The sequence below is a fragment of the Ascaphus truei genome, chromosome 1 (genome assembly GCF_040206685.1).
Source record: "Ascaphus truei isolate aAscTru1 chromosome 1, aAscTru1.hap1, whole genome shotgun sequence".
Lineage (NCBI taxonomy): Eukaryota > Metazoa > Chordata > Amphibia > Anura > Ascaphidae > Ascaphus > Ascaphus truei.
Window position 1 is genome coordinate 135,383,778 of NC_134483.1, and position 20,516 is coordinate 135,404,293.

The following is a 20,516-nucleotide window of genomic DNA, read 5'->3' on the forward strand; positions in this document are numbered from 1 at the left end:
GATACCAATATGGTGAAGTACATTTATGAATAAAATTATTGCGCAAGCAACAGAGGCTACTTACAATGTAGCAGAAATAACAGGCACATCAGTAAAATGCTTTCAGATCGCTGCATCAAAGGGGCTGACAATCTCAGGAACCGCTCACTCTTTCTGTGTGCTCGGACGCAGAAGCTTCACTGCTCAGCTGTAATCAGCAGTTGCGCGGGTCCTCTGATGGTGACGTCACTCCCCTAAACGGGGATACCGCTGGCTCCGTTCACTCGGTGAGATTAGCCAGAGGGTTCAATTACGAAATTAATATAACAGTCCCAATAGCCTTTAAATAAAGCTTTGCAGCAAATAGAAAGACAGTTAAAAGTCCTGAATATAACAGAAAATAGGGAGATCTACTGAGAGAACCTCACCCTACTAGTTTCGTCTGAGTTTAGACTTCTTCAGCTGTGCCAGTGGACGGAGCAACGCGGTGATCTGGAAGGCACACTATAGACGTCTGGGAGGCACACTATAGACTCTAACGGTGAGACCCTCCAGCTTTTCCCACGCGGTGGAACAGATAAGGCGAGAATAGGGATTTGCAGGCCCCACGTCATGATACCAGACTGATCCCTTGCCGACGGTGGCACCTGGGTACAGGAGTGCCCAGGGAAGTATCCCAAGGGCACCAACGATCACACACTGGGGTAGCGCTACTTCACACACTTTGGGTGGGCATTGCTCTTTGGACACCAGGGCGGTTAGGTTCCCAGGGCACCTCAGTACTTTTGGGGAACCCAACCAGTGTTTGAACAGTGTGTTGGGTCATTGCATCGTGGGGAGGTTGTATTATAGTGTTATTATTATTTGTATGTGTGTTAGTAAACTGTTATACTATACCTGTGTGTGCGTATTTCTCGCTACTGTATTTGTTCCTGTGAGGGGTTATCCTGCAGAGCTGGGATCCCCCCAGGTGGAGGCGCTGCACCGGGTAGAATGAGAGCTCACCCCAGGCTTCCAGCAGGGGAGGCTCAGGCCTTCTGTGAGCCACAGGTAAGGGCAGCACACGTAGTTCCCTTAGACACGGGGAAAGGGGCTACATACTGTATACCTGTATAACAAACTGCGCTCAATCCACCATAGGAAAATCACAGTGACAAACCAAACAATAGTGGAAATATAGCATGTGCAGTCGTATATAGACATAAAATAGACAGCCTATAAAATAATGCTGTGTTGTGTGATAGCCAAAGTGTACATTTACACTCAATCCAGAAATATAAATTCACATACAAAGTCAAATGTGTTTGAAAAACAGCAGCTAATGTCTTTATAGAGCACAGTCCTGGAGAGATAAGATGCTGTTTGAAGTGTTTTCGTGCAGCTTCTTTAAGAACAAAATCAACCTCCTTTTTTAGATGACATGTACTGTACATATGTCTGTGTTATAGTTCTTATTGTATGCAATGGGCTACAGTATATTGTATTAAGACACCATTTATTTTCTCTTTTTTTGTTCCCAGAATTCTGTTCTGCAGCCAGCTCTTAGTACTTCATCCCAGAAATGTATGTATTAATGGCTCCCAAGTATTGCAAAATGCTTTTGAACCCAAAGAAATTAAATAGCTACAACTTTCAAAATCATCCAAAAATATGATCTATGGCCGAACTAATTTGCTGAAGCAATCCAATCAACAACAGTGCAAGAGTTGATAATATTCCTTGCCAAAGTCCATCCATTGCATAAATAATCCAGCGGCTGTTTAAAGTAATCCATGAGGGTAAAAATCTATTGTTAGGATATTTATAAATAGAAGTGTAAAACTGGCAATGCAGTAACTTTTATGCAAAGGTGAACTGGATCAGGAGAAAAAAAGTCACCCAAGACACAGTCCAAGTGCAATAAATAGTTTTATTATTGATGTTTCAATCAGTAAACTTTAAACCTTTTTTGAGATACAGGAAAACCTCCAGCAGATCCAATATAATTATCCCCAGAGTGAAAAAATAACTAATTTTTAATCTAAAAATCCATGATGTCACTGTGACATAATCATCAATTTGTACACAAAGTGCAACAAGTGTATGAGATGCAGATTATAAAGGTGAAAGTGTAAGAGTCAAGGTTTATATATAAGTAAGTATGTATAATTTCTTGAAGCAATGGTGCAGTGATTAAGCACAAATGAATGTGGGGAACATACTTGCATGCTGAACAGAAATTACCCAAGCAAAAATAAATTTGGGGTTTATTGTAAGCTTTTCTTAATGGCTAGAAAAAAAAAGAAGATAGAATACATACATACATACATACATACATAATACATACATACATACAACCGGGTTTCCATGAGCACCCCAATGAGATTCTGCGCCCACCAGCGCGGGAGAGCTAGAACAACTGTCCGAGCTGTCACAGGCCCGGCGGAATGGCGACACCCCTGCAACTTCCAGACAATAGGAGGATAGCGCTGCGAAGGGAGCATGTGTGTGAGTTAGTCAGCAGAAGGTGACTGTGCTTCGGCCCTCCCCCTGATAGTATGCACTGTGAGCGGTAGTTGGCTCCCCCCTAGAACAGAGGGGAACAGAAGAATCAGTGGGTCCCGGCCAGGTAACCAGCGAGCAGTCTCAGGGTGCAGGGGGTTGGATCATTATGTGTAATATTGTGTGTTGGGAGATATCCATCCGTCGTCACTCCTTATAAGGCTTGTAATATAGTATGCGCTGGTGTACGTGCGTGTGTGGGTGCGCGCTTGGCATTGAGCGTGCATGTGGTGCGCGGCTAGGAGGCGTGGCTCTGATGTCACAGCATTAGGCCGCACTGTGATTGGCTCACAGCGTCACGTGGTATGGCAACCGCGCAAAAATACAAATTGCTTGTATTTCCTCTGATCTGCTGCGCCAACGTTTACGACCGTGCGTGCGCGCATCTCAACTATAGCAACGTCAGCAATTATCATTGACTTGCACGTGTACGGTAGCACACACACTATATTACAAGCCTAATGCACTGGGTTACATGGGGGTCCCCTTCCAGAAGTGGTGCCCCAGGAATGGTGGATGGGGGCAGGAGTTTGAGGCAGAAAGTCCAATTCCACTCTCCACCAACCAATATCCCTCTGGGGTACCACAATGACACACTATTGCCCCCACCCACCATTTCTTGGGCACTGTTAAAGAAGTATGGGATGGGGGGCTGTGGCCATCCCTGTTAGAAGATTGTGTGTGTGTATGTGGTGTATGAGGGGGAAGAGGGAGAGAGGGGAGAGAGTAAGGGTGAAAGAGAGGGGAAGACTGTAAGGGGAAAGAGAGAGAGAGGGAGGGTGTAATGTTGAAGCGAGAGGGAGGAGAGTGTAAGAGGGGAAGAAAGAGGGGAAGAGAGAGGGGAAGAGAGAGGGGAAGAGAGAGGGGAAGAGAGAGGGGAAGAGAGAGGGGAAGAGAGAGGGGAAGAGAGAGGGGAAGAGAGAGGGGAAGAGATATATATATATATATATATATATATATATATATATATATATATAGAGGGTAGAGAAGGTTGGGTTTCCACAGAATTTCATAATCTAATTCTAGGGTTCCTTAACCAAAAAAAGGTTGAAAACAACTATGATAGACTGTTTACATGGCTGTGTTCAGTGTCTCATACCTTGTCAGGGTGCTGGACCTGTGCAGGTTGGGTGTGGTATTCAGATTGAGCACCCCACGCCAGGAACTTTTATAGTACAAACAAAGAGCTCCATTCACATCTGTTGATAATGTTCCACATGCATAGAACATGCTTTTCATAGAAAAGAACAGGTGTCAAACATTATGGGTACTCTGTGCTTCTTACTTTAGTAAGAGGTTAGTGTAAAATGTTAAGAAAATTGGGCTTTGTAAAAATATTTACATCTGAATTGAAAACTGATTGAGGGATAGACAACAGAGAGTTGTCATAAATGAACCCTTTTCAGGTTGGGTTAAAGTTGTAAGTGGAGTATTTAAGGTTAGGAAATGTGATAACTGCTTTTTAATTTGTTTGTTAATGACCTTGAGGCTAATACAGTATAGAGAACAAAGTCCCCATAATTGCTGATGACACAAAATTGTGGAAGGTAGTAAAATCAGAGCAGGGTGTCATTTACTTCAAGAAGGACATGGATAAACTGGAAATGTTGGCAGGCAAATGGCAGATTATTTTCAATACATGTAGCCATGCCATCTATGGCTACTAATCTGTTTTTCCTCCTGGCAGTTAGTCCTGGTACAAGCAGGCCTTGCCAGTAGTTATCATGCGGTTTTCCCCCTCCTTGGTGCTGCACCTGAGTAACAGTGGGAGGCAAATCATCAGGCCTGAGCATGTCCAATCATGGAGCAGACCTGGTGCCCACCTCCTGGCTGTACTTAAGGGCAGTGCCGCCCCAAATATATTAGTGCCTCTACCCGCTTGAGAGGGGCAGGTCACACAACCAAGAGCCTGACTATTGGGCCTTCTCTGGTCCACTTCCCTCCGGGGGAGAGCGAGTGTGTACCGTACCTCTGTCCCTGTAGAGGGGCAGGAAAGAGCTGGGACTGCTGCGGGTGCCTTTGGCCTGTAGTGAAGGTCCAGGGACCATCCTTCAGTGTGTAGCTGACAGCTGCTGTATTGGGCAGAACCCTGCTGTGTACTGTGCTGGACAGAGTGAGACAATAAACCGTTCCTGTTATTATACCTCCAGCCTGGTATGTGATCTTACTGGGGGAGAGGTTATCGGTTCTACGGTGGGAGATCATCTTTAGTTCCCTGGAGCCTATTGCAGATGGAGGCACTGCACTGCTAAAGATATGTAGGGTATGAACCCCAGAAGCCTAGTCCTGCGTCCCCACTACCATCGGTGGACGACTCAGTCCTCCTGTTACCAGCAGGCATCATGCACCACAGACGTAGTAATGGCCATAATCTCACACCGGGTGTGGGAAACACCGTTACATGCAGATAAATACAGTATAAGATGCATTTGAGAATCAAAAATAAATAGGCTACTTACAAATTAAATGGGGCAAAATTAGGTAAATGGAGAAGGATTTAGGAGTGCTTATAGACAGCAGGTTTAGCAACAGTGGCCAATGCAGTAGATGCAAAGGCAAACAAGATCTTATCTTGCATTAAACGCGGTATGAATGGAAGGCACGAAAGCATAATTTTGCCACCGTATAAAGCATTAGTAAGAAAACACCTTGAATATAGAGTACAGTTTTGGCACTACTCCATAAAAAAGAGATTACGGAACAAGAAAAAGTGCAGAGAAAAGGCACCAGTCTATTTAGACTTCTTTGTCTATTAGAGCGTTAAAGAGAACATTCGCAGAGATAGTGTTAAAACTTGTAGAAAAAATGGGGCACACCTTGATGGGGTCTGCAAGCTTACAAATGCTTTGGCCAAAAAAATTAAACTGTGAACCTCACTTACAGTATGAGAAAAACAGATAAGTATTTGATTATGTGATTTGTCATGTGGGATGTACAGTAGCATTGGGGATCTCTGTATTTTCTGTATTTTCTTTAAAAGAACAAGTAATATTGCAAGATTTTATAGCCATCTGTATTCCAAGATGAGAATGTTTCTCTGAGAATTCTATTTTTACATAAATTACCCATTCATTGATTCCGAGGTCCTTCTGCTAACATATGTAGCCCAAATAAAATGCTCATACAATAACTTGCAAGAAAACTGGTTGCTGCTTTACACAAAGAAACATCAGGTACCCAGCAAGGTTGCTCCGCTACCAATGCCTTTACCAACTGGTGCCCAGACCACCTGGTACAAAACCTTGAAGTTCACTTGAATACCAACTGCTGAAGTCAAGTATAATATCACCTTCCCTCATTACCACCATAATGAAGGTCCACTCCGCTTCCACACAAGGAGCCAACTCTGCCAGGGTCTCTTCCAAAGATAGTGCCTTTCAACTCAACTGCAACAAGGTATCTAGCACAAATATAAACAGCTACAGCCCTCATGCTCCCATTCTCTTAACATCTCTTTATTATTAACATTCTCTAAATGTTTTTCTTTTCTCATTCTTTTTGTTAGACTTTATTCATTACATTTATTTAGTATTACTATATGTTTATCTTTCCCTTTTAAAATCCCCAGAAACTATACAAAAGTGCAACATGAATATTCAACTTCAACAAGACGGTGGGTGGGAGGTCTCTTTGTCGCCCGAGGGCAGAATAAAAGAGTATACTATAATAAACAAAGAAGCCCCAATTGCCTGCTGATAGGGTCTGCCTTGACATGGTTGTGGGCTTCAAATGTTTTGGCCAAAGGATTGAGCCAAATGACCCATACTTATCAGAAGAAAAATTGTGGAAAAAACATATATTAATGAATTAAATAATTTGTCGTATTGGATGAGCATTGGGACTTCTTTGTTTATTGTAATATAGTTGAGGTCACTACCCCATTGGAAATCCAAATGACACAAATACATATATAATACTGTGAGTTTGGGGTTTTGAGCTTGTTAAGATTGTGGGTGTTTCATTGTAAACTGTTTGGGAGGTGTGTGGCCCCTCCTCCACTTAGCTTCAGCTCACCTATCTTACTATGTACTATGTAACTATTTATCTCATCTCTATTTAATTAACAGATCCAAGTACACATGTGAATGTAGTAGTCTATTGAGAGATTTCTTCCCCGGGAGAGGTGGGGATAACCTTTGCTGTAGCAATAAGCTAGGAAATATATATATTTTTCACTTCATATTTCTTTCACTATATTCATTAGGGCACGTCTGGTTTTAACCAGTTTTTACTGAACTGTAGACCATTTGGTGCTCCTAAATGGTAACCCCTTAGGCACTGCATACATTTCACGCATCTCATACTTTTGGCTATATTGTTGTTTTGTTTCCTCTTTCCACTTTTAAGTGGAAGAAATACAAAAAAATATGTATAAAATAGATAGTGTAGGACCTGCTGATAAGGTGTCCATTGACATGGTTTTCAAATGTTTTGGCCAAAAGGATTGAACTAAATGATCCATGCTTATGAGAAGAAAACATATAGAAAAAACATATAGTATTATGTGTATGTAATACTGGAGGTCACTTTCCCAGTGGCACTTCAATTGACACAAACACATATATACATATATAATATTGTGGATGTGGGTTTTGAGCTTGCTAAGATTGCTTATGTTTGACAGAACAAAACAGGTAGGGCCATATTTTTACCTACCACTTTATACCCCAAGAAAACACCATCACACTTTCACTAACCCTCCCCAATACCTTACACCACTAGCCACTTTTACTAGTTCCCCTCAGCAGAAAGTCATGTTACCCTATCCCCAAGGGGCTCAGGCCTTGCTTACTATTTAATTTACTGTAGAACTGGCAGTGTATACACAAGACGCAGTACTGGATCATTTATCAAAACCTTCCAGCTGCAAAACTGGAGCACACAAACTGCATTACATTTATGACAAAAACTGTTTCCTACGAAACCATTGGGATTTGACTCTTTGATAAATCTGTTGCAGTACTTTTGCAACAATTTTACCCTTAGATTTGCAGCTGGGAGACTTTGATAAATATTTCTCCCCATCTGATGAATATAGAGGGATACACGACAACAATACAACTATGGATGGTTTTAATTAGTTTGTAGCTCGGGCTAAACAGACATCTGGTTAATAATAACCAATATTTAAGTTTTAACAATACAAATGCACAATTGCGCAATGGTTTTGGAATGGGAGCAAAGCAGTTTCAAGAGATTCTCATAAGGGTTTATTAACAAAGCTTTTTAAATAATATACCTATTCTTTCCCTTTGTAACTTTTTGTAGAACACTAGACAGAGCTTCAAGCATGTGCCTTGTGTACAAAGGGCTAAGCTAATGTGCAGATTATAGAAGTTTGAATGCATTGCTATGATAAAACCCAAACTATGTGAAATGTATTCTATTCGAACTTGACTGGTATTCAGATACGATGATCTAATACATTTATTTCCCAACATTGAGCAGCTGCTTAGGGATATACACAGAGCCCATTTTTGTCTAAGAATTTTTCATATCAAAGCTGACACATACATACAATGCATGGAGATACTCCAGGGAGGACTATTTAACAAGTTCTTCTGGCTACAAAGGCAGTGCAAGAATCAGCAGCATACTTATCAAGTTAAAACCAATCTCACTGAAATAAATAGTCTTTTTTCTTTATTAAGTATGATGCTAATTATTTACTTAATTCCTCATTAATTAATAATGTATGAAACCTTGGAAAAAAAGAAGAAAGTAGATAGATTTAAGTAATTTCTGAATTAGGGCAGATCAAATCTATATTTGGTATAAATAGATGTGATTGATTAATAGAGAGATATGTGAACCTGGCCAAGTATGCTCTGTGAAAGTTCCCACAATTTGTTTAAGAAATTCAGGAATTCACTAAATGTTGTTTAATGGATTTATAAAAGAGCACTTTCATTTTTTTCTGTGAATAATTGCAAAAGAATTCTAACTATTGACCTGTCTCCCTCCTGTGTCTCTAAACTCCTTGAACGTCTTGTATTATCTCGCTTGCTCCATTTTCTCAACACCTTATCTCTCCTAGACCTTCTACAATCTGGCTTCCGCACTACTCACTCCACTGAAACAGCCCTCACTAAAATAACTAATGACCTCCATGATGCCAAAGACAGAGGTCATTACATTCTGCCCATATTACTCGACCTCTCTGCAGCATTTAATACCGTGGACCCCCCTCTTCTCGTTCACATTCTCCATACTCTTGGTATTCATAACAAAGCTTCTGGATCTCCTCTTACCACTCCCATTGTACTTTCAGTGTCTCTTTTGCTAACACCTCCTACTCCTCTATCAATCTCTCTGTGGGCATACCCAAGGGCTCTGTCCTGGGACCTCTCCTCTTTTCCTTGTACATACTTTCTCTAGGTGACCTAATCACATATCTTGGGTTTAAATATCACCTCTATGCTGACGACAAACAATTTTAATTTTCAACCCCTGACCTTACACCTGCTGTGCAGACTAAAGTTTCTGAATGTATCTCTGTGATATCATCCTGGATGGCCCCCCACCAACTTAAACTTAACATGGCAAAAACAGAGCTCCTCATACTTCCTCCCAAACTTGGCCCTACAACCTCCTTCCACATTACTGTTGGAAGTATATAATTCACCCAGTAGCCAAGCACACTACCGAGGGGTCACACTCAACTACTGTACTCTCTCACATTATCCTCTCACAATCAAAACGTATCTAAAACCTGTCGTTTTTTCCTCGCAATATTACAAAGATACGCCCTTTTCTCTGTTGCTCGACTGCTAAAGCTCTGACTCGGGCCCCAATTCTCTCCCATCTCGATTATTTTAACCTGTTGTCCGGCCTTCCGGCCTCTCACCTGTCTCCCCTACAATCTATCCTAAACGCTGCTGCCAGAATCACTGTACTCTTTCCTAAATCTGTCTCAACGTCTCCCCTGCTGAAATCACTTTCCTGGCTTCCTATCAAATTCCGCATCTCGCACTCAATTTTCCTCCTCACTTTTAAAGCTTTACACTCTTCTGTCCCTCCTTACATCTCAGCTCTAATTTTTCGCTATGCACCATCCCAACTCTTGCTTTTAGCTCAAAGATGTCTTATCTCTAACAATTTGTATCTAAAGCCCTCTCCCACCTTAAACCTTTCTCACTGACTTCCCCACACCTCCGGAATGCCCTTCCCCTCAATTCCAAACTAGCACCCTCTCTTTCCACCTTTAAGACACACCTTAAGACACACTTGCTTAAAGAAGCATATGAGTAGCACCATGGCTAAAACTAAGCACGATACATAAAGCTTGGACCCCTGCAGACACACTTACCTGAATGCCCTCCTACTGTTTCTGTACATTCTTCCTACCTACCAATTAGATTGTAAGCTCTGGAGCAGGGACTCCTCTTCCTAAATGTTACTTTATGCTGAAGCACTTATTCCCATGATCTGTTATTTGTTATTTATATAATTGTCACGTGTATTACTACTTTGAAGCGCTATGTACTTTAATGGCGCTATATAAATAAAGACATACAGATTTATTTATTTATTTATAAAATGTTTTACCAGGAAGTAATACATTGAGAGCTACCTCTCGTTTTCAAGTATGTCCTGGGCATAGCTAATATGACAAATAATACATGGTTACAAATACAGTTACATAAATGAACAGGGTATACATTATTTAGCCCTGGTCTCCAGCAGTCAATGTTTCGGGACACATTATGTTTCGGGACATTCTAACTCCTAGACAGCCACTCATCCGCATGTGATCTGAGTCTGTGGCTGGCACCGCTTGACGCCGCTTGATGATGTCACTGGCGTGCGTCACGTGATCCAGGACAGAGGAACTGGCAACCGGAGAGGAGCGTGCTTCCGTGACGGCGATTCCATCAGCTGCACCCGGCCTGGCAGAGGCAGAGGGAATCCCTTTCTGCAGTGGACTAAGCCTGAGAGAACTCTCCATCCGTGGCAGCAGATACAGCGCCTACACCTCACTCGGTAGAGATCCAGGACTGATCTTAAAGAGGTCTGCATCTATCCCACGGAGCCTGCGGGAGGAGAGCTGTTCCTGGTGACCCCCATTCGAGGTCTTCCGAGCACAGAGTGGTAACATGTCCCTAACATGTCTTGCCTGATATTGATTTTATTGATTTACGTGCGATACTTACCTGGTTTTTAAATACAATATTGTTTATACACTGCACAATGAGGTTTTTTTGCGCTGTCTTTTTTCTGTTTTTGCACTTGTTTGGTCTGTGGAGCTACACACGAGACAGCAGCATCACCTCAGATTTGTTAACAGGTTTTTCTTGTTTATTAATCACAAGGGTATGGTTATATAATCACTTTTTGCACAATTATCACGATTTATGAGTGCAGATCACTTTCCTTTCTATCATGCCCAGGGGTAGAGCCACATGACACCAGGGAGCCAATAGGGCTAGAGGATGACTCTGCAGGTGCAGATAGATACATTTCGCGGGCTTGGAGCACGCAGGTCAGTCAGAGCCAGGAGCAGCCAAGGGAAGGAGGTAGGGTACAGGAGTCATTGACTCCCTGTACTAGGCCAGCAACCCCCAAGGCCCGAGATAGCCCTGACACCCAGTAGAGTGAGTGTTGCCAGGGACAGCTCTCAGGTTAGGGACCCGTCACTTACATCAGTTGGAGCTGGGGAGCTGAAGGGGAAGGAAGGGTGCCGGGAGCGAGTGAAGCTCCTGCACAGCGTAAAGGTCCCCCATATCCCAGGTAGGCCCCAACTCCCCACCAGGTTAGTGGGTAATTGCTAAGGGGCGGCCCAAGATAGGGACGCTGCTCCTTAATGAGTGTGTGTGTGCTGTCTTGTCAGGGTCACGGCTGTCAGTGCTGTGAAGTCTGGCAAGAAGGCACAGGGTTTGTGCAGCACAGTTGCTGCACGCACCCAGTAGGTTGCAGCGCGTGGCTGCGAGTGCTAGTTCTCAGTTAGAGTCAGGACCGGGAAGAGTTAGGGGAGCGGAGCAGGCTATTAACCCCTTAGGTCCCAGATAGGTCCTCACTCCCCAGTTTGTGGTGCTACAGGGACAGGCCCTAGGTTAGGGATCCTGTCACAGTAGCGCTAGTGACACAGCGGACGCTGCGGTTCCCGTGAAGAGACTTGGGCTCAAGTCTGTGCCCAGAGACAGAGACAGAGACTATCTCCAGGGTGGGATCGCCCCTGGCGGACCCCGGACATCGAACCACAGGATCAGTCGGAGATCACCAAGCGGCAGATCCTTTGTGAAGTCCATGGCAGGCCCGAGCACTGGAGTGCACGGCAGGTAACTCTGATCTACACGGGCCTAGTAGTTTCCTTAGTGACTGCGCAGTCACACATATCCGCTCTCTATAGAGTGCTGGACATTGTGTGGGGGATTACTGGACACGGGGTGGGATCACCCGGTGTTGGCGGAAGCGTCCGGTGAGACGCATTAGTTAGTGTCTCCTCTAAAGAGGGACACCTGTTATTCTATTGATGGTTATTGGTTCATATGCTCACCAGAAAAGGTATTTGGTTATTATACATACAGTGTATGTGGTTATTGTATGTGTCCTGCAAGGAACAATTCCTGCTCTGCTAGATACCATCGCAGGTGGAGGCGCTGCACCGAGTACAGGGTTACTCTTAATATAATTGCCCCAGGTTCCCCGTGGCGGAAGCTCAGCCCTCCTGTGAGCCAACAGGTAATGCACCACACCTGGTAACACTGAGTTCCCTGCACCCACACTATATCTGCGATTGGGTGGGGTGGAATACCCGTTACAATTATATACAATACATTGCATGCACAGTTAGAGAAGATGTATATTATAGGCTTATGTAACAGTTACAGGCCAGATTAAAATGTGAGACAGCCTTAGTTTTGAAAGAATTTAAACTGGTGGTGGGTGTGGCCACCTGTAATCTCCTGCTAGTCCATTGTCACGATAGACAAAGCAGTTTACACCTTTTTACCAGGATCATTCATTGAGCAAAACAAGATAATGAAATAAATTGTAATTTATTCGCATGAATAGACATACACACAGTGAAACACAAAATACAGATGAAAAGCACACTTACTGGGGGTCTAAAACTAGACTCTCCTTGGTGCAGGGATCCCTAATTACGAGTTTTCCCCTGACCGGGACTTAGCCCGAAATCCTCTGGTTCCCAAATCGGTGTGAAGTTCCGTGATTTAGACTGGACTCTGAGAGTCCCCTCACAAACTTATCTACCGTTGGAGCACAAAGAACCTAGTACAGGTTCTGGGCTCCCTGGGTATTAACTGGGGTATCCCCCTTAACATAGGGGACCCCTTCAGTTACAGGGACACTTTTCATCCCTTGGCCACATTTACATTTGTGGGCTATGCTGAAGCAGGGAACCCTAGCAGTGAGTCGTGCAAGTGTTTTCAAGGGGAGATATTGCCGGGACAATGTGTCTACATTTATCTGAGAATCAGGCATGATTCCAGGTACATTTTTAGGGGAACTGATAACTCCGGACCCCAACTACCTAGGCACATTCTGACAACAATTCCTCTGCAAAAACCCCATACAACTCAGACCCTAGCAATCCCTGCTCGCTGACATGCCCGGAAAGATAAAAACACATAAAATACTTTATTACTGCATAACACATGTAAGGCATACATTGTTACTGGGCTCAAGAGCTAACTCTCTTGAACCCTTATACTCGGATCAGGAGCAAGCAAAATTGGCTTAACCTTTAATTAGATACAGGCTAACCCCTCACCGTCGCACCCATTAAAATCTAGGAAAATCTGTGGCTATCTCTCAGAAAAACTGCAGCCAGACCTAATGGACCATTGGATTAACACAGTCCCCTGCAGTTCCATTCAAATGCATGGGACCCCTGCTGTGTTAATTCGATGAGCAAATAGCTGCAGAAAAACTGCAGCTATTTGCTCATCGAATTAACACAGCAGGGGTCCCATGCATTTGAATGGAACTGCAGGGGACTGTGTTAATCCAATGGTCCATTAGGTCTGGCTGCAGTTTTTCTGAGAGATAGCCACAGATTTTCCTAAGGCAAAGGGGAGGTGGCCGCATCTGTACATGCATACAAAAATGTTTCAAATGTTACCAGTATATTCTCCAATATTCACCATTGTTATTTGTTGCCATTATATTTGCCAATATTCTCCAAAAATTTCCAATATTTACATTTGTCATTTAAGGAAGCGTCTGTACAACTTTTTAACACATTGAAACATGTGTTATAAAAAAGCAACCCTGTCTACTCATTTTGTTGTTATTTTTTTTAAAGAATTTACACCAGGGTTCCTATGGAGATAAACCACAAGTATTTTTAGCTCTGGTGATCCCCAGGTTCAATACTTAAGATTTTAGTTGCCAGTCTTGAAGCTCAAATTTGAAGGAATCAAAATGGCTGCCAAATTCTATAGGTCCCATGGGCCAAAAGGTAGCCCCAACAGATGATGTTGTGGCTCCTATTGAACGACTGCAAGCTCTATTTTTAAAAATTCATGAAGTTAACTGCCAACTAAAACTGTTAGCATCTCGGTCAGAATCCGAGGGGTCCCTGCAGCTAGACATAGAGTGGTTCAGCTCTGGAGGAGATCCCACTTCAAATTCTGTAAAGAAAACAGAAAAATCAATATCCAAACAGACGGAATTGATGCTTTAGGGCAAAGTACTGCTGTGCCAGCCTTTATTCTAAAACTTCTCGGGGGCGTGACGGTTCCATGTCTTGAATGCCACGCGGAGTAAATGGTGCATCCCCCGTGCTCATGCTGCATTCGCGTCGCCTGGCAAACGCGGTTGAACTGCGGTTGATTCGTGGTTTATCTGTTTAATTATAATGGTTCAGATTTAATTGGGGGCAATTCTTCGCGTATCCGCCAGGTGGCAGATATTCATGAATTGTAATGAATTCTAATGTGTATACTGCTTGTGCTACAGTAATGTGTCGACTTTCAGGTGTTTAAAAAAAACCACAGTGGTCCATTGTGAATTGACCTTGGTACTGAAGAAGTTACTGTATCAATTTTGGCGTTTCATAATAAAATCTCAATGCTGTGTCATTTTCACATTACTTACTTACTTTGTCTTTCTCACTGCACAATCGCTCACCGGACGCAAACAATGAGTACACCGCAGTACGTGTGCAAAAGACCGGACTGCACATACTGTACGCATACGTAATTTGGTCGGCAATTAATGCAGCAGCTGATAACATGGTCACAGTTTGTGAAATCTATCAATATTTTATCGCGAATTCTGACTTTTACAAATTTTCACCTGATGCTCGTGTGTGGAAGCGTGCAATAAGGAAAAAGTTAAATAGCGATCCGTGTTTTTTTCGTATTGCCCCTGCACACGGAGTTAGAGGAGGGTATGGGTGTGTGGTGCCAGATTTTTCCAGTATCTTTGATCATGGAGACATCAAAAGGAGAAAGGTCAGATTTAATGAAAATAAGATTTGTCAATCCCAGGCCAGCAATGTAACAGCGCCTGCGCCAGCACGGCTTACAATAACGGTCCGACCGTCAGTGAAAACCTGGTGATCGGCACCTCTTGCTATCAGTCCCCGTCAGGATACCTGCAAAACTTCCAGCATGAGCCTGATTTCACGTACAGATACCAGCAAGCTTGCATGTGCCAAAAAGATTTCCAGGTTCATCAGCTGTTAACTACAGGTGTAGCAGGCCCACTGTCACCTGTCAAGTACGTGTATAATGCAGACTACGGGACAGACAGTGGGTCATCGCCACCCGTTTTGCAAAGTCTATAATGAAGGTAAATACAGTATAATTTATTACATTATATACCTGTATTACAGTACACTACATGTATTACACTAGAGTACATATTACAGTACTTACAGTACACTAACGTTCAAGCTGCCATATTTTATTCTTTTTTTTAATTGCAATTCATTATGCACACAGACAAGTGATTAGTTACTGCAGATCGGTCCATTCTCCTGTAATCAATCGCTTTGCTCATGGTTATTTAAATTACAATTACTGTACACACACACACACACAGACTTGCAGAATTGTACGGCTGTACTGTGTAGGTTGAATTGCTATTAGACTTTTAAGACGACAGCTCACAATCGCCCACTTGAGTTTCTAGATGGTATTGCAGACAGCGCTAAAATACAATTTTCAGCGCCCGATAAATGGATTCTGCGCACGATAGAAAACCGATAGAAACCCGAGTCAATTGCTATATGGTTGGAAAACATAGCGCGTCATGACCCGGTATTCAGAGCGGAACGGCGTGCGAGGCTTTAGAATAAGGCTGGCGCAGCTGTATGAGCAAATTTCAAGAGATGCATTTTCATTTATATGTCTGTTCCCACCAATGTATTTAACTCATTACCATTTTTGATACTCAGCCAAAGAGATATAATGGACATCTAAAGGGCTCCATGTATTCTATGTATCAAGGGAAACATTATTCTATGACTTACAACATTATTTTATAGCATAAAAAGTTATAAGAACTTTTACTTAAAGCAACTACAGATGTGGCCATATTTAGTGTCCCTGGAGCTGCAAGAAGAAAAGCAAACCGCTGCAGCTCCAGGGACTGTAAAAGCCATGCTGTCTGTAGTGGGATCCCTGGGGGGCCCCCCACAGAGAGAATTCCCACTGCCATGAGATGCCGCGATCAGTACTTTTAGAGAGCATTACGGAGTCTTACATTACACACATATTACAATAGAATGGAATGTACAAATTCTTGTACCTTGGGACATAATAGGCAATTTTTTATTAAACTGTCTTTTGCCATAAGAAATCTTCAGAGCTGGAAGACATTACAACTAATGAGGTGAATGAGTCGCAAGGTGTATTCCTGTGGTTTTTACTGCTTAGTAAAAACGGAGCAAGGTATCTTCCTCTGACACGTTGTGGAAGTGCAAACATCTCTATGGATAACAGATCCGTGTCAAACATTAGAAATGTGTTTCTGACATTTGAAGCCAACTCAGGAAGAAATAATACATGTTTTCACAGACACATACGGGTGCGGTTACCAGTCGTTAGTTTGGGTAAAGAAATCTAATTTCTGTTGACTGCTTATATTTGGATATACAATATGAAGGAAAAAAAATATTATGAGCAGGTTAATACTGTGGTATTTGTTTCCTTTTAGCATCCTTCAAATCAACATATTGCACTAGAAAAAAAAAACATAATAAACCAAGCGGTGAATGGGATCTAACCAAAGTCCTCTTTCAGTAACATATACGGATCAGCCCATATTTACTAGAGTGCTCTTCCATAAGACACCTGCCAGTGCCAGAAGACACCTTATAGCTTTTTCCACTATATGGGTCCTAAAGTGTCTTATGTCACAGGAAGTTGTCTTATGTCAAAGAACCGTTTAATAAATATGGGAAACAATGGAAACATTTAATTTCCTCTCCTGATGTTTGAAGCACAATTTACATGCTTACTTAAAATTAAATTTTTTTTCCAGTTGGGTCCTTTAATTGTTTTTCTGTTCAAATAATATGTTGTCCCAACAACCCCCCCCCTTGTTCAGTATGGGAAACATTCATATTCATACCTGATAGGAATGTTATTACGTGTCCATGTAATTTCTGACTGGGGATTTGAATCAACCGCACACATGAAGGTGGCAACATCTTCCACTAATGCGTCCAGTGTCTCAAGGGGAGTGGTGATGAAAGGAGCTAAGGAAAAGGACATTTGGTTGTTAATTATTACATTGGCTATGTGAAAACATCTCACTCTTGTTATCTCACTTATATGGTAAATAGTAAAAATTAGACACATCAAAAATATGCCTTATTCAATTTGTTACACAGTAAATGCTGGGATTTTACAGCATTGGCAGCTATTTAATAATACAGTATCTCTGACTATGTCTACTGCATGTATCAAGGCAAAAATGTCATATTGATGATGAATTTACTTCTGCAATAAGGTCCCTTCCAGCTCTGGAATACACTTTACAGACAATTCAAATCAATGGTCTGTAAGGTGTCTTCCAGCTTCAGCATGTGTCTTATGGCAGAAGACTGCATTCATAATAATAGGCCACTGCATCTTACCACAGCAGTATCACTGTATTTTCCTCCTTATTTGCGCTGTGTTTATCACCAGCTTGTAATTTGGTACTGTAGCTGTCAATAAGAACCCTTACCACGTTTCTCATCAGCTCATTGTATCAAATTCAGAGTCATTATTTTCCCTTTTGAGAGAGAATTTCTGAATCTCATTTCTCAGTTCAGTGTTTTATCTGCTTTAAAACATAGAACTACATAATAGTTATTATAGTAATGACATTGTAATATATAACTCTTTTAATAAATATATTGCATAAATATTACACCAAAAATATCATATGTTTTCATAAAGATGAGAAATTAACATTTCTCAGTTCAGTGTTTTATCTGCTTTAAAACATAGAACTACATAATAGTTATTATAGTAATGACATTGTAATATATAACTCTTTTAATAAATATATTGCATAAATATTACACCAAAAATATCATATGTTTTCATAAAGATGAGAAATTAACTTTTTTTTTAGTTCTGTGTACACATTATTATATGGATTATATGTAAAAAAAGAAATAAATAATATTGTGTAAAAGCGTAACAATCAGATTGAATGATGTGGGCTGGAGGGGTCTTTAGAAGTTACACTCACTTTCTTCCCAATCAATAAAAGCCTTTTCAAAACTGTGACAGTGGTGTCTTAATTCTCAATGGATTAATCTTCCTCCCAAAAGGAGATATCCCTCAGGGTATGCAGGGGTCAGGTGTTGTGCAATGCAGAAAGAAATCAGATAATAGTGCACACCAATGTATACAATAGAACAACTTTATCTAATAACTGGTGGAATAGCACTTACAATATAAACATAAAATGCAGGCATGTAATGAAAATGAGTGCAGCTTTTCGGGCTCTTATTTAAATGCCTTGGGGAAGAGCGCGGGGCCTCGGAAACCACCCGCGCCCCCCAGTTTGCGCACCAATGTTCCAGCTGAACCCCCTACACCTCCCACTCCACAGACATACTTGCTTACACACACAGCACACTTACTTATGCACACACTGACACCTGGAATGCCTACACACACACACACCCCACAGCCACTTCCTGCCCCTGATGAGGACGGGCATGCAGAGTCCTGCAGTTCTCCACCTTACTCTGGCCCATACTCTCGGCCTACCCCCAGAATCTGTCACCCTCAACCTCTGTTCCTTCCCTGAAAAGTGCTGCACTAAATAACCTGGTCAGCCCTGTAGCCGATCACAACGCCAGATCATACTGTCACAGGTAGCAGTGCTGACTGACCGGTCAATCATTGCAGTGCCGCAACATACGCACCAAAGGAGATTTCTGTGCCCCCTGTCCGGCTACTCCCTGGGTAGAGACCCTGCTCGCCCTCCCTCCCCCTCTAGTTCCACCTCTGTAACACTCACCAAGAGAGATTTTTGTGATCAAATTGGAGTTGGGGGAATCTCACCTCTGCAGTGCATGGTCGCAATCTGGGCACTGGACCCAAATATTGGGAAATGCGGCACTTCTTACAGAAGAGAATAAGTAACTATATTCTTTACTTGTGTAGCCGGGCTCCCCAGACTCACCCTAATGTTTTATGTGGGGATGATAGGGAAGGTTGCAGCAGTGCAGGGAGTGCTCCGGCATACCGGAGGCTCCGCAGTATCAGAGCGCAGTATCAGGGCACAGCCATGTTGGATGCTCGCGCAGGCGCGGCATGCCATGGAGGTGGCTAGCGTCCTGCGAGACGCAGTAGTTAGTGTCTCCTCTAGGGAGGGACACCTGTTGATTTATATATGAAGCTTATGGTTGCGATAGTAAAGTCATTGGTTATTTTACATGCTGTGTGTGTGGAGTGATATATTTGTCCTGCGAGGAACCACTCCCCCTCTGGTGGGAGCAATCGCAGGTGGAGGCGCTTCACCAAGTAAGAGGTTGTCCATATTCATACGCGTGCCCCAGGCTCCCCGTGGCGGAGGCTCAGCCCCTGCGAGCCTACAGGTTATACAGCATTGGTAGCGGACTATATTCACTAGGAAACAGGGCTACACTTGTGTATTAAGGAACTCATTTGCATTAAAATTCAGTCCATATGGGACCAAGTCTTGCTGGCTTACTGAACAAAGGAGAATTGTTTCCTAGAGGGTGGATAATTTTATTTTCTCTGACATGTATATCTTTTTTGCAATGTATTGTATATAATGTATACCCTGTTCATTTATGTAACTGTATTTGTAACCATGTATTATTTGTCATTTTTACTCTGCCCAGGACATACTTGAAAACGAGAGGTAACTCTCAATGTATTACTTCCTGGTAAAACATTTTTATAAATAAATAAATAAAAATAAATGTATTTCTTTTTTACATATAATCCACGTGTTTGCGCTCCCCTACCGTCCATCACTGCTGCATCGAGAGGGAAAAATAAAGACTATTCCCGAAAAAGGTTTTTTTTAGAGCTGCAATAATTATTAGTATTATATTCACTGTTTGTCAACATTGTCACTTTTTTTGCACAGTATTTATCACCATTCACTACTTTATTAACAATTGGTTGTATTCATTTGCACGTATTTATATTTCCCCACAAGGAGCGCTGTTTATACTATTTCTTTCCCCACACATTATTATATGAAAGAAGAACAGAACTCTGTAGTTGGCCCATTAAAAAGTGTCACACCTACAGAGGCCTAGAACCTCAATGTGATGCAAAGTTTTGACATGCCCCATTCATTCATTTGAATGGGAGTAAAGGTATTCTACAGCTAAGCCCCCTTTTGTAAATCTGGGCCAGAGAATCTACACTTCATTACTAATAACTACTAAAACATTGCACTACAAAAAAATAATAAAACAATCACTAATAATCTATGCTTTAGATATCAAACTATAATCACAGCTAATTTTGGATTATAATCATCATGTTTTCCTTGCTAATGGAGAGGAGACTTGGTCATCCAGAACAGGACTAGAG

General features: G+C 42.2%; 1 protein-coding gene across 1 annotated transcript in view; it reads right to left on the bottom strand.

The window, feature by feature from the left end:
* Positions 1-20,516, bottom strand: part of MUSK (muscle associated receptor tyrosine kinase) — a 238,647-nt gene that overhangs the window by 172,811 nt on the left and 45,320 nt on the right. Inside the window, exon 2 of the mRNA XM_075595218.1 lies at positions 17,068-17,194. Coding sequence (XP_075451333.1) covers positions 17,068-17,194 — 127 coding nt within the window. The remainder of the gene's footprint in view (positions 1-17,067; positions 17,195-20,516) is intronic.